The sequence below is a fragment of the Podarcis gaigeae genome (assembly GCF_964106915.1).
Source record: "Podarcis gaigeae genome assembly, chromosome: Z".
Classification (NCBI taxonomy): domain Eukaryota; kingdom Metazoa; phylum Chordata; class Lepidosauria; order Squamata; family Lacertidae; genus Podarcis; species Podarcis gaigeae.
Window position 1 is genome coordinate 2,495,628 of NC_139691.1, and position 13,002 is coordinate 2,508,629.

At 48.6% G+C, this 13,002-nt stretch overlaps 1 protein-coding gene across 2 annotated transcripts in view; it reads right to left on the reverse strand.

Moving 5' to 3' along the window:
- Window positions 1-12,793, reverse strand: part of LOC310836457 (carboxyl-terminal PDZ ligand of neuronal nitric oxide synthase protein-like) — a 50,417-nt gene extending 37,624 nt beyond the window's left edge. The window contains exons 1-2 of one of the 2 annotated variants that reach the window (XM_083721773.1): window positions 12,471-12,793; window positions 212-283 (exon numbers count right to left, since the gene is read on the reverse strand). In XM_083721773.1, coding sequence (XP_083577899.1) covers window positions 212-283; window positions 12,471-12,581 — 183 coding nt within the window. In that variant the 5' untranslated portion in view covers window positions 12,582-12,793. The remainder of the gene's footprint in view (window positions 1-211; window positions 284-12,470) is intronic. The other variant, XM_083721774.1, reaches the window with a different exon arrangement.
- Between the last annotated feature and the right edge of the window lie 209 nt (window positions 12,794-13,002).

Genomic DNA, 13,002 nt, shown 5'->3' on the forward strand with positions numbered 1-13,002 from the left:
GGAAAGGAAGGCAAGGGCAGAGTGCTTTTTTCTTTTGGAGGTGGCGGAGAACAAGGCACAGGGGGAAGAGAACGTTTTTCTGATTGCATCACTGAGTGGCTCAAAGTAAGCAGAAGATATCTGCAGGTTGGGGAGGGGAAGGAAGGAAGGAAGGAAGGAAGGAAGGAAGGAAGGAAGGAAGGAAGGAAGGAAGACGCATGCAATGACTCACCCGGATCCTCCTCATCGCGGCCACTATCTCCACGCGGCTGTTGGGTCTTGGCACGTCCAGACTGCCAATGTACTGAAGGGAGAGAGCAAAGCCAGGAGTGATTCGTTAAAGACTTTTGGAACAATTTGCCCCTGTTCCAAAGCTTGATGCTGTGCACATCTGCCCCATTCTCATCGGTATCTGCAAGGGCTCTGTGCATTCACACACTTATTTCTTACTACTACTACAGTGGTACCTCGGATTAAGTACTTAATTCATTCCGGAGGTCCGTTCTTAACCTGAAACTATTCCTAACCTGAAGCACCACTTTAGCTAACGGGGCCTCCCGCTGCCACTGCACAATTTCTGTTCTCATCCTGAAGCAAAGTTCTTAACCTGAGGTACTATTATGAGGGTTAGCGGAGTCTGAAACTTGAAGCACCTGTAACCTGAAGCATCTGTAACCCGAGGTACCACTGTATTATTATTATAGCCCATCTTTTTCAGAGACTGGGACCCAAGGCAGCTTACGCGAATCAAAGCAGCACAAATAAAATACAAAGGCTTTGTTGGCATCCGTCTGTCTCGAGAGACAATGGAGTGCCCCTTTGGAGGTGAAGTCCAACCACTGTGTTAGCAGCACCAAAGTGAGCTCCCCGGGGCACAATCCTGGGCAGTGTGTCTGGAGGTCCTGGGCTGACCAAGACCCCTCTTTCCAAAAGAGAGCAATACGTTTGACACCCGCTAGGTTGCAGGAGTTGGATGGAAGGTGGCGTACAAGGTGCCATCCAACAGCCTTAGGGATGCCACTCTGGATTTGTATAAGATTTGCTCCTGGGTTTTTTCTTTTCTTGAAGTTATCCTACAAGGTTTCGGACCAGAGCTTTCCTTCTCCAAGGTGGGCTACCTTCCCAGGTGGATTGGCCCCACCTGCCCCTCACTTCCCTCTACAGCATGTGCATTATTATTATTATGATGAGTGGGTCCAACAGTTAAGAAGGTGGTAACCTTCTTAACTGTTGGACCCACTCATCATAATAATAATAATAATAATAATAATAATTTTTTATCTATATCCTGCCCTCCCCAGCCGAAGCCGGGCTCAGAGCGGCTAACAGCAGTAAAAATAACACAATTTACATAAAATCACAATCAATTAATTGAAATATATTCTAAAATCAATTCATTCTAAAATCAATTCAGAATCAAATTAATGGCAACCATTGGGTTAGAGTTCTGTGAGGATTACCAAAGGAGGGGATCAGGCTTTGCCTTGGCCAAAGGCCTGGTGGAGCAGCTCTGTCTTGCAGGCCCTGCGGAAAGATGTCAAGTCCTGCAGGGCCCTAGTCTCTTGGGACAGAGCGTTCCACCAGATTGGGGCCAGTGCTGAAAAGGCCCTGGCTCTGGTTGAGGCCAGCCTAACCTCTCTGTGGCCCGGGATCTCCAAGATGTTTTTGTTTGCAGACCGTAAGGTCCTCTGTGGGACATACCAGGAGAGGCGGTCCCGTAGGTATGAGGTCTGCTCAATCTTTCAGAGCCTGTCTTTGCACACAGAGTCCCAAACTCACTGAGGGTTTGTGATCCATTGGCTACCCTCACCTGATGCAGCCGGCCACTTGAAGCCATTCTCAGGACTGTGGCTGCTGTCACATGCCGGCAGCTTCTAGGAGCCACAGGTGAGAGCTGAGAGCAGGGTGGGGACCAAAGGGGGATGAACTACCTGAGAAGGAGCGCAACATGGCCCACACCAGAGGTACTGCCCCTTCCCTAACACCCCAGACACAGACTAAAAACATAAATACAATAACTAAATACTATGGTGCTGGAGGAGACTCTTGAGAGTCCCATGGACTGCAAGAAGATCAAACCTCTCCATCCTTAAGGAAATCAGCCCTGAGTGCTCACTGGAAGGGCAGATTGTGAAGCTGAGACTCCAAGACTTTGGTTTCCTCATGAGAAGAGAAGACTCCCTGGAAAAGACCCTGATGTTGGGAAAGATGGAGGGCACAAGGAGAAGGGGATGACAGAGGACGAGATGGTTGGACGGTGTTTTCGAAGCTACCAGCATGAGTTTGACTAAACTGCGGGAGGCAGTGGAAGACAGGAGTGCCTGGTGTGCTCTGGTCCAGGGGGTCACGAAGAGTCGGACATGACTAAACGACTAAACAACAACAAACACTATACAGTCGGACCTTGGAAGTCGAATAGCTTAGTTCCCGAACGTTTTGGCTCCCGTACGTCACAATCCTGGAAGTGACTGTTCCAGTTTGCGAACTATTTTTGGAAGCTGAGCGTCCGACGGGGCTTCTGATTGGCTGCGAGAGCTTCCTGCAGCCAATCAGAAGCCTGCTTTGGTTTTCGAACATTTTGGAAGTCAAACAGATTTCCGGAACTGGTTCCGTTCGACTTCCAAGTTACAACTGTAATAGAATTCAAGGAATATTAAAAACCAATGTATTAAAATACAGTTTAAAAAAGAAGCACAGCGTAATTTCAAAGTCTTTTCCTTTTTCAAAAAGTCAGTTCTCAAAGGCATGTGGGAATTAAACAGCATTCAGCTGCTAGCAAAAAGACAAGGAGAGAGCCAGGCTTGCCTCTCTAGGGAGGGAGTACCAGAGTCTGGGAATAGCCACCACCAAGCAGACCCTCTCCTATGTCCTCACCAAGGCTGTGGGACTGTGAAAAGGGTTTCCTCTGAAGATCTCAGAATCTGGACAGGTTCACATGGGAAGATACGGTCCTTCAGATAGCCTGGGGCCTAAGCCTACACAAGTATGCACAGATTGGGTGCCTGGCATTAAAATTTGCAAGCACTCTGGCTGGGACAGAGCTCTGTGTTTGCACTGCAACAGCTGGATTGCAACCCTCTGGTCTGTTGAGTAACCCTACGGGTGTTCCATATCAGCTGATGTGTGCCTATCCTGGGGATGTCATAACACCCTTGACCCTGCGGTGGAAATGAGTTGCAAAAACAAAGTTCTTGGCCTCCATTTCCTCACCCTCCATTTCCTGGCATTATGCTGCTCCTCGCAAGATAAGCCAAGCCGACAGAATCCCACCTCTTGCCAAACTCAGCCAGCCTGGAATTGGTACCCGCCGGAGGAAATAACTGCACGACTGCTGATTTGCAAATTGCTCGTTTTAATGAGGCTCTGTCACGGCAGGGCAAGGTGAAGACACTGAGAACCAGGCTAGGCCTGTACAAAAATTTGCACGCCAGTGGCAGGATTTCTATTGCCCATCTCTCTCTCTCTCTCTCACACACACTCCATCGGACTTGGACCCGAGTGATACCCATCAAGCTTGCAACTGAGTGTGCCAACTCCAACATTGCTCAACTGGAGATTAGTTGCTCAACCTTCTTTAAGCCACAAGGGTGGTGGAAAGGAGCTTGGATGGGGGGGGGGGCTTAGAGGTGAAATGGGGATTCTAATCCTGCTTAATGGTCTTGTACCTGAGCGCCAGAAGGGAAGCCATTTATTTATTTATTTCATAAAATTCATATAGCACTCTGCTGCAGAACATTGCCCAGCCGGCCGCTTCGATCTGTGGAACCAGAACTATTATTACGGGTGCTACATAATACCCGCTCCAAATTTGTACGGAATTGATCTTTTAGTGCAGTGTTGCCCATACTCTGGAACTCCCTGCCTCTTGACACCAGGAAGGCACAACTTGCTGGTTGTGGTACCTGCTAAGCCTACCCAGCTACGTGGAACATTGGCAAGTCTTTTAATCTGGTTTTTAGTTTCATCACTGGTATGTACTAAGCTTGGATCCCTAGAACAATAGGCAGGTAGGATCCCAGAATGCAGCAACGGATTGCCTTGCAGGAGAAGACCAATCAGGCTCCAGGAGGAAGTTAATCAGCCTATTAGGCTGGTAGGATCTAAGAATGCAACAACTGATTGGCTTGCAGGAGAAGACCAATTAGGCTCCAGGAGGGAAGCAGGTTCAGCCAATCAGGCGGGACTCATTGTGTAAATAATGTATATAAAAGCCTGAGGTTTGGGGGACAATTCGGTCACTGTTTTACAAGCTGCAATAAAGAGCATGAAATCACTGCAGGACTCCAAGTATTTTTCAACCACTTATTTAAATTAAGAACTAAATGTTTCAAATAGCTGTTTCACGTGTCTTTACTGATAATTCCGTTGTTTCACTCTTTCTGTAAACTGTTCTGAGGTCACCATTGGTTTGTTTGATTTTTACAATCAATTCCAAATATTTTTTTTGGGGGGGGGAACCTCAAAGCCATTTGGGGTCAATGTATCATCCAGCCCACCTGGGGGCTGATGAGAGCTGGAGTCCAAGACATCTAGTGGGCACCAGCTTGGCAAAGGCTGCCATGGGAACATCAGCAAACAGTGGATGGAGCACATAGGAACACTCAGATTTCAAGAAAGTGCCAAGAAGGGGGAGGCTGGCATTAGTGTTATAAATTCAGATATATAAGCTAGGTGCCAAATGGTACCTTAAATCCAGGTTGCATTCGCCACAACAGAATGTCTATTGGCCAAGGTATTAGACTAGAGGATCCCCTGGGTTGCTTCCCACACAAGAATTCTACGACTCTATGATCTCAAAAAAACTAAGAGCATAGCCGCTGGTCCCAACACCTCTTGGCAAATAGAATGGGAAGAAATGGAGGCAGTGAGAAATTTTACTTTCTTGGGTTCCATGGTGACAGCAGCCACAAAATTAAAAGACGCCTGCTTCTTGGGAGAAAAGCAATGACAAACCTGGACAGCATCTTAAAAAGCAGAGACATCACCTTGCCAACAAAGGTCCGTATAAGTTAAAGCTATGGTTTTCCCAGTAGTGATGTATGGAAGTGAGAGCTGGACCATAATGAAGGCTGATCGCCGAAGAATTGATGCTTTTGAATTCTGGTGCTGGAGGAGACTCTTGAGAGTCCCATGGACTGCAAGAAGATCAAAGCAATCCATTCTGAAGGAAATCAGCCCCGAGTGCTCACTGGAAGGACAGATCGTGAAGCTGAGGCTCCAAGACTTTGGCCACCTCATGAGAAGAGAAGACTCCCTGGAAAAGACCCTGATGTTGGGAAAGATGGAGGGTGCAAGGAGAAGGGGACGACAGAGGACGAGATGGTTGGACGGTGTTTTCGAAGCTACCAGCATGAGTTTGCCCAAACTGCGGGAGGCAGTGGAAGACAGGAGTGCCTGGCGTGCTCTGGTCCATGCGGTCATGAAGAGTCGGGCACAACTAAACAACAACATGATCTTAGCTACTGTATTGCTTGACTGTATCTTGCTCTTGCAACAATTCACTTGTCCCAGTATGCAAGGAGGAGAAACACACACAGTGGAAATGGAATTAACTATGGACCAAGGTAGGTCTTTAAACTGCGGCCGCCAACCTGGTGCCCAGAATTATCCTCATGATTGCAACTGGACCTATGCCAGGAGCAAAACACATAATCCCAGGGCACCAGTTTTTGCTTTACTGGCCACCTGCAGGCCAGGTACAGAAGCAATACAGTGCCCTCTGTGGTGTTGTGGTTAAGAGTGGTGGACTCGTAATCTGGGGAACCGGGTTCGATCCCCCGCTCCTCCACATGCAGCTGCTGGGTGACCTTGGGCCAGTCACACTTCTCTGAAGTCTCTCAGCCCCACTCACCTCACAGAGTGTTTGTTGTGGGGGAGGAAGGGAAAGGAGAATGTTAGCCGCTTTGAGACTCCTTAGGGTAGTGATAAAGCAGGATATCAAATCCAAACTCTTCTTCTTCCTCTTCTTCTCTGGATGTTGGTGGACTCCAATTCCCACCATTCCTAGCCAGCCACTACCACACTGGCTGGTGCTGAAGGGAGCTGGAGCTGAAAGAGTTGCTGCAGCTTATCCAGAAGATCAAGAAGGGAACCTCTGCCAAACCTGTTCTCCTGTTTATGCTGCAGGAGGGAATGTTATTTACAGGTGAAACTCAAAAATTTAGAATATCGTGGAAACGTTCCTTTATTTCAGTAATTCAACTTGAAAGGTGAAACTAATATATGAGATCGACTCATGACATGCAAAGCGAGATCTGCTTCTACTTCTCAGAGGTCCAATCTTGCTCAATTTGTAATCCTTGTTTTGCTGATTTCCTTGAATATTCTAATTTTCTGAGATGGTTAATTTGGAGTTTTCATAAGCTGTACGCCATGATCATCGCAATGATAACAAATCAGGGCTTGACATATCTTGCTTTGCACGTCACGAGTCAGTCTCATATACAGTGGTACCTCGGGTTACAGACGCTTCAGGTTACAGACGCTTCAGGTTACAGATGCTTCAGGTTACAGACTCCGCTAACCCAGAAATAGTACCTTGGGTTAAGAACTTTGATTCAGGATGAGAACAGAAATTGCGCCGCCGCCGCGGGAAGCCCCATTAGCTAAAGTGGTATCTCAGGTTAAGAACAGTTTCAGGTTAAGAAAAGACCTCCAGAATAAATTAAGTACATAACTTGAGGTACCACTGTATTAGTTTCACCTTTCAGGCTGAATTAGTGAAATAAATGAACTTTTCCACGATATTCTAATTTTTTGAGTTTCACCTGTGTTGTTGTTGTTTGCATTTATAGCCCTCCTTTTTTCCAAGGAGCTCAAGGTAGCGTACATGGCTTCCCACTTCCTCATTTTAACCTCACAACAGCCTTGCGAAGTAGGCAGGATCAGGACCCCCAGGTGCTTCCAGGCCCTGTTCCCCTTTCCAGCTCTATTGGGGCTCAGGGGTCTTTGTGGCACTCTGCAATCCGTCTTATTTCACGGAGACCAGACTCCTAGACACCTTTGGCACTTTAGGGTCTGCAGTCCAAAGCAGAGCTGTGCCACCCCCACCCCCACGAAACTGTGAAACATATTTCCTTCATAAAAATGATGAACAGCCAGTGCTCACTGCCTGATGTGTAAGAATGTCAAACCACAAAGCAAATCAAGCACAGGGCTCTGTCCCCTAGAAGACTGCAATCTGCAGTAATGAGGGTCTGCTTCTTTTTCTTCTTCATTAATTAATTTATGACTATTATTATTATTATTATTTATTATTATTATTATTATTTTATATTTATTAAATTTTCATACCACCCTTCATCTGAAGATCACAGGGACGTTTGCAGCATAAATTACAAAATAAAAACACAAAATACATAACATAATACAGTGGCACCTCAGGTTACATACGCTTCAGGTTACAGACTCTGCAAACCCAGAAATAGTGCTTCGGGTTAAGAACTTTGCTTCAGGATGAGAACAGAAATTGGGCTCCGGCGGCGCAGCGTCAGCAATAGGCCCCATTAGCTAAAGTGGTGCTTCAGGTTAAGAACAGTTTCAGGTTAAGAACGGACCTCCGGAACGAATTAAGTACTTAACCTGAGGTACCACTGTAATAACAACAAAAGCCAATAACCCTGAATAATAAGGGGGAAACTGATGTACTGAAATCACTGTTCCCCCCCTCTCAGGTGCTGATCATTCTCACGATTGTCCATCAGAATATCACTACTCAGGCAATGAGAGGGACCAATGTTTTCCCAAGACTATAATCTCCCTCTCCTATGAAGAACTGATGACCTTGGCTTTCTTTACCCTATTCTTGTGCTTCACCACAAGTTCTGTTCGGGGAATCTTTATTAAATACCAAGGCATTCTAATAGTTAATTCCAGGCTTGAGGAAGCTTGCAAGATATAAGGAAATCCGAAGATAAACATCTGCATTCCTTTAAAAGCATGAGCACCATTGTTAATAACAGACTGATACACCACACATGATTATTATTAATAATATTCTTACTATTACCATTTTAAAAGCCCGTCCACCCTCTGAAATCAACAAGATGTCCCTTTGCACCTTTCCCATTTTTTCAGATATTTTCTAAAAGTGCTAATGTGCTTCTGGGCTCAAATTCCTTTAGAAAACACCACTCTCTGCGTTACATATTCGGCATGGTTTTGCTCAGAAACTAGCTTGGCTCAATCCCACAGGGCTTAAAACTATCTAGCAACTGGGTTCTAGGACTGCAATCTTAGGATTTATTGTGGTTTTGGGAACAATGACTGAGAGGGTTTGGCAAGGGAAGATTCCCAGCCAGGGAGGGGAGCTGGCTATTTTAAAAAGGAAGAAAGCAGTGGCACAGCTTGAGAAGGGGGAGGGGGCAGATGACAGTGTCCGGCATCTAAAGCATCTCTCTCCCCCAGCCCCCACTCCTGCCCTCCAAAACACCCATTATTGTCTCGGAAGGTCAGTCTTCACACAGCTCCTCCCACCATCCTGCTGCCACTTAGAGCGCCTTTAATGCAAGGTTGGGCCCATAAGAGAGGTCAACATCGCAAGACTCGCTTGGAGCTCATCCCTGCACAACTGGCAAGCATTTACAAATTACTTTTGCACAAGATAATCACATCCTGATTTGGGTTCTCTCTGCACCACCTACACTGGGAGACAGGCTAAATACAGGTCAAACGGTCAAATCAAATTCCACGTGTCCCTTCAGAGTGACACAGAACTATTTGCAGGGCAGAACTGAGGTTTTCTTGCCCATCCGCTGAGCACAGTTGTAGCAATAAACAGCTGGCAAAAAATACCACTGCCATTCTGCCATGTGAAGGGTTCTGTATAGCTTGGAAGCTTGTGTTGTTTTCAGACGCAAATGGGATTTTGATACCAAACTGGTATCAGCAACTGGCTGTCCAGGCAGACAAGAACATGATTAGAGGCTCCAAGGAATATTAGACTTTGTTTTCAGTCCTCTATAAAGCTGGGACCTAAATGCTGGAATCACTTAAATGCCACTTCAAATGCAAATATTCACATTACACTTCTTAAATTTTGCCATGGAAACCTTCATTCTCTAGGCTTAAAAAGAACCAGTTCCCCTTCTGCTCTGCTTGATGAGGAATTCTGCGTCAGCAACACAGCCTGCATATTCTCCCCCCAGATTTCAAGACCCACAGAGCTATTCATAGGACACATGTGGCAGCACACAACCATCACACCAGTCTCAATTCAGACAAGGAGGAGATGGGGCTGAGGCCTCAATGGCACAAGCACCAGATTTGCAAGCAAAAGTTCCCAGACTCATTCCTTGGAATCTCCAAGTAGAGACTAGGGAGAACTGTTGCTTGTCAGATACTGGGCTGGATGGATCAAGGGTTTGACTGAGTATTAAGGCAACTTCTGAAGACTGGATCCTGCGTGAGGAAGTTTTCCCCACCACCACCCCAGAGCAGGTTCCTAAGGATTCCTGCAGGGAAAATGCCCAACAGATTTAAACTCTGAAAACCAGAGAAGATTAATTTTGAATATGAAACCAAACTGAGCAGGATAAGCCAGTTTATATGCAACAAGATCATACAACCGTTATGACCTCTTGAATCTGCGCCCCTTCACTCCCTGAATAAACCTCCTTGGCTCCATCCGATTAGGACGCAATTAAAAAGAAATTGGTTGGCCCGACTCTCTTGACTTTGTTTTTCCCTCTGTAAATGACATCGCAAATCTTTTGGGATAAACGCATTTTGACTGCAGGGTGTGGGAACAGCCAGTTCCAAACACTACAAGAATAAAAGCTGGAGTCCTTTTAAATTTGGCTGGAAAGACCTGCAGGTCAGCTGTACTTGCTGATGCTCTTACGCGGATTCATGGAGAAGGAGAGGGATAGCCATCTCGGCTCTGCAGCAATGAATCCCAGTTTCTGGGACCCACAGGAGGGGAAAGGGCTGTTCTTGCCTCTAATCTTGCTTGTGGGTTTCCCACAGGGCATATGGTTGGTCACTATGAGAATTCTGGACTACTAATTGTAACTGTCATTGCACAGTAGCTCTCTGAGCATAGCCTGGGACCTGGGGCCACACCAGAAACCACTCTCAAGTCAACACCTATGAACCCCAACTCCTGATGCCCCACCAGCCCAAGCAGCCTTTTCTGGCAACCTACCTTAAAGGTAAAGGGACCCCTGACCATTAGGTCCAGTCGTGGCCGACTCTGGGGTTGCGGTGCTCATCTCGCTTTATTGGCCGAGGGAGCCGGCGTACAGCTTCTGGGTCATGTGGCCAGCATGACTGAGCCGCTTCTGGCGAACCAGAGCAGCGCACCGTTTACCTTCCTGCCGGAGCGGTACCTGTTTATCTACTTGCACTTTGACGTGCTTTCGAACTGCTAGGTTGGCAGGAGCAGGGACCAAACAATGGGAGCTCACCCCATCGCAGGGATTCGAACCGCCGACCTTCTGAGTGGCAAGTCCTAGGCTCTGTGGTTTAACCCACAGTGCAACCTACCTTAGCACATGGTTAACAGTGGCTCAGTAGTAGAGCACCTGTCCTGCATGCAGAAGGTCCCACGCTAAATCCCCTACATCTTCAGGTTAGGGTGGGAATGTCTCCCATCGGCAAAACTGTAAAAGCCACTACTGTTGCCTGTCAGTGTGGACAACGCTGAGCTAGATAGGCGGTGGTTGGCCGGATTCTGTATAAGGCACACCCCCATGCTATTGTCAGGCAGCTGGGAGGCAGGTAGCCCTGTCAATCTATTATTGTAATTATATTTATTTATATCCCACTTTTCCCCCAGGCTGGGACTCAAGGTGGCTCACACAAATTAAAACAACTCATCGACAAAATACAAAAGAGAGAGAAAGAGAGCTAAGAATGTATAAAAGAGAGTCGCCAAGAAACTCTTCTAAAACAGTATATAAGAACATAAGACAAGCCTGCTCTTCTCTCAGTGGCCACCCAGACGCCCCACTGGCAAGCTGGATCTGAGCCCCAAAGCATCACTTGCCTTCCTGTGGCCTCCAGCAACTGGTAAGCATTCAGAAGTTAGTAATAAGAACACCTACTGCTGCCAAGTTACCCAAATATCTCCCAGGAGATCCTAATCTACCTTCTTGCTACCTGTGTGCTAAGGAGCCCCCCCCCCCCCGAAGGAATGCAACAAGCGAGGAATCACTCACACCCCTTCCCCTGGGACTGCTGCTCTCCAGTCTGGCTCAGGAACAGGGGCTCGGACCATGTACAGCGGTGCAACCTTCCTGCAATGGGGCCAAGCATCCATCTCGATCAGCACCACAATTTAAGCAACGGGCAGTTGCACGTTTTGAGGGATTTCCACAAGCAGAGTATAAAGGGCGTACTTTCTCCCCCGCTCTTGCAGCTGCTGCTCCCAGTTACCAGCATTCAGAAGCAGACTGCAGCTACACACAGAGGTTCTATTTAGCTACAAGGCAACGGAGAGATCTTCCGGATCAGACCAAAGGTCCTTCTGGTCCAGCACGCTGTCCGCAAAAGCAGCCAGCTGGATGACCCCAGGAAGGTTGTTAGCCTGCAAGCCATGTTTCCAGAGGGCTCACTGCCCCTGCACATGGAGGCTCCATTTTAGGGGCTATGACTATGGCCACCTAGGTGGGAACCTAGCCCCCTTCCCTAAGTGCTAGGAGTAGGGAGCCTGAGCTTAGGGAGGGGGTTCACATTTTCAGGTAGGTTTGAGCTCCAGCACTTGTCTGACACATGCCGGCCAGTGCACAAGGCCTGCAGGCTGCCTTGGGGGCTGAAACATGGTCAGAGGCTCAGTGGGCTTGGATGCCCAGGTGTGGACAGTGTGCCTAGGGGGCTCAGGTGACCCCCCACCTCACAGGCACATGAAATTGCTGCATTCTCCACTACCAAATAAAAGGTGAAGGAAAGAGTTGTCACCTCTCTCTTCTTACAGGACCTCTGTACCTGTAACAACTTCTACGACAGGCAGAAATCCTAAACAAGGAATTATTCCCACTCCCTGTATGCAGGAATGATGAGGGAAAGCTGCACCTGTGAGATTCCTGCCTTCTTAGGTGTTGGATCAAAGGCTACAATCTGAAGCACTCTTTCTACTGGGAGCAAAGGCGGTAGGCGTCTGTAAACATGCAAGGGGTTCGCTGCCCAACGCGAGCCAAAAGCTCTGCACATGTTCTGGGAACCCCTTTTCCTCAGCGCTCCGAGTTACGGCTTTGACCGGGGAAATCACGGGGGCTTACTAGTCAAACACGCCGGAGGAGGAGGAGAGCTGCTTGCCGAGGAATCAAAGCGCGTCTTGAGAAGCACTCTGCACATGCACGGGCAGACCTCTTTCTTTAGAGGTGACAATATGCGCCCCACGGCTGCGGGTACTGGAGGGAACCCGGCTGGGATGTCGCCAGACGGGGTGGGGCGGTGGGACCGGACCTCCGGTCTGGAGGAAGCAGCGGTGGCAGCGCGGGATCCCGTGCGTAAAGGCGCGCAAAGGCGCCTGCCACAAAGCCCCGGCTCACCTTGGCCTGGAAGTGGATCCCGTGCTGGAAGGCTTCCTCGTTGTGAAGCGGCACCCGCGAGTCTCCGGCATCGTCCACCAGGTTGTAGCGGTTCTTGAGCTTGACCGGCATCTTGCAAGAGCATCGCCCGGCCGCCCCAACAGCGAGTCCCTGCCGCGCGCGCGCGCCAGCAGCCGCCGCCGCAGCAAAGAGCAGGAGGCAGGAGCCGGGAGCGCAGCGCTCGGCTCGCCCAGGACGAGGGCGGCGAGGAGGAGGAGAAGGAGGACGCTCCTCCCGGCGTCTCCCTCTTCCCGAGTGATGCGGTACGTTGGGGCGGAGCTGAAGCGAGACAGCGGCTGCGGGCACCAGGAATGGAGGCGACGGGGGAGAAAGGGAGGAAGGAGGCCGGCGCGCCACGGGACCTCCCGGGGCGGAAAGGGGGACCTCCTGCAGGCGGCGAGGGCGGATACAGGCAGCTCAGAGACATGCCCGATGCTGCTTGGTTTATTTTTTGTGTTTGGGGTGGGTTTTTTTTGGGGGGGGGGAATGGTGG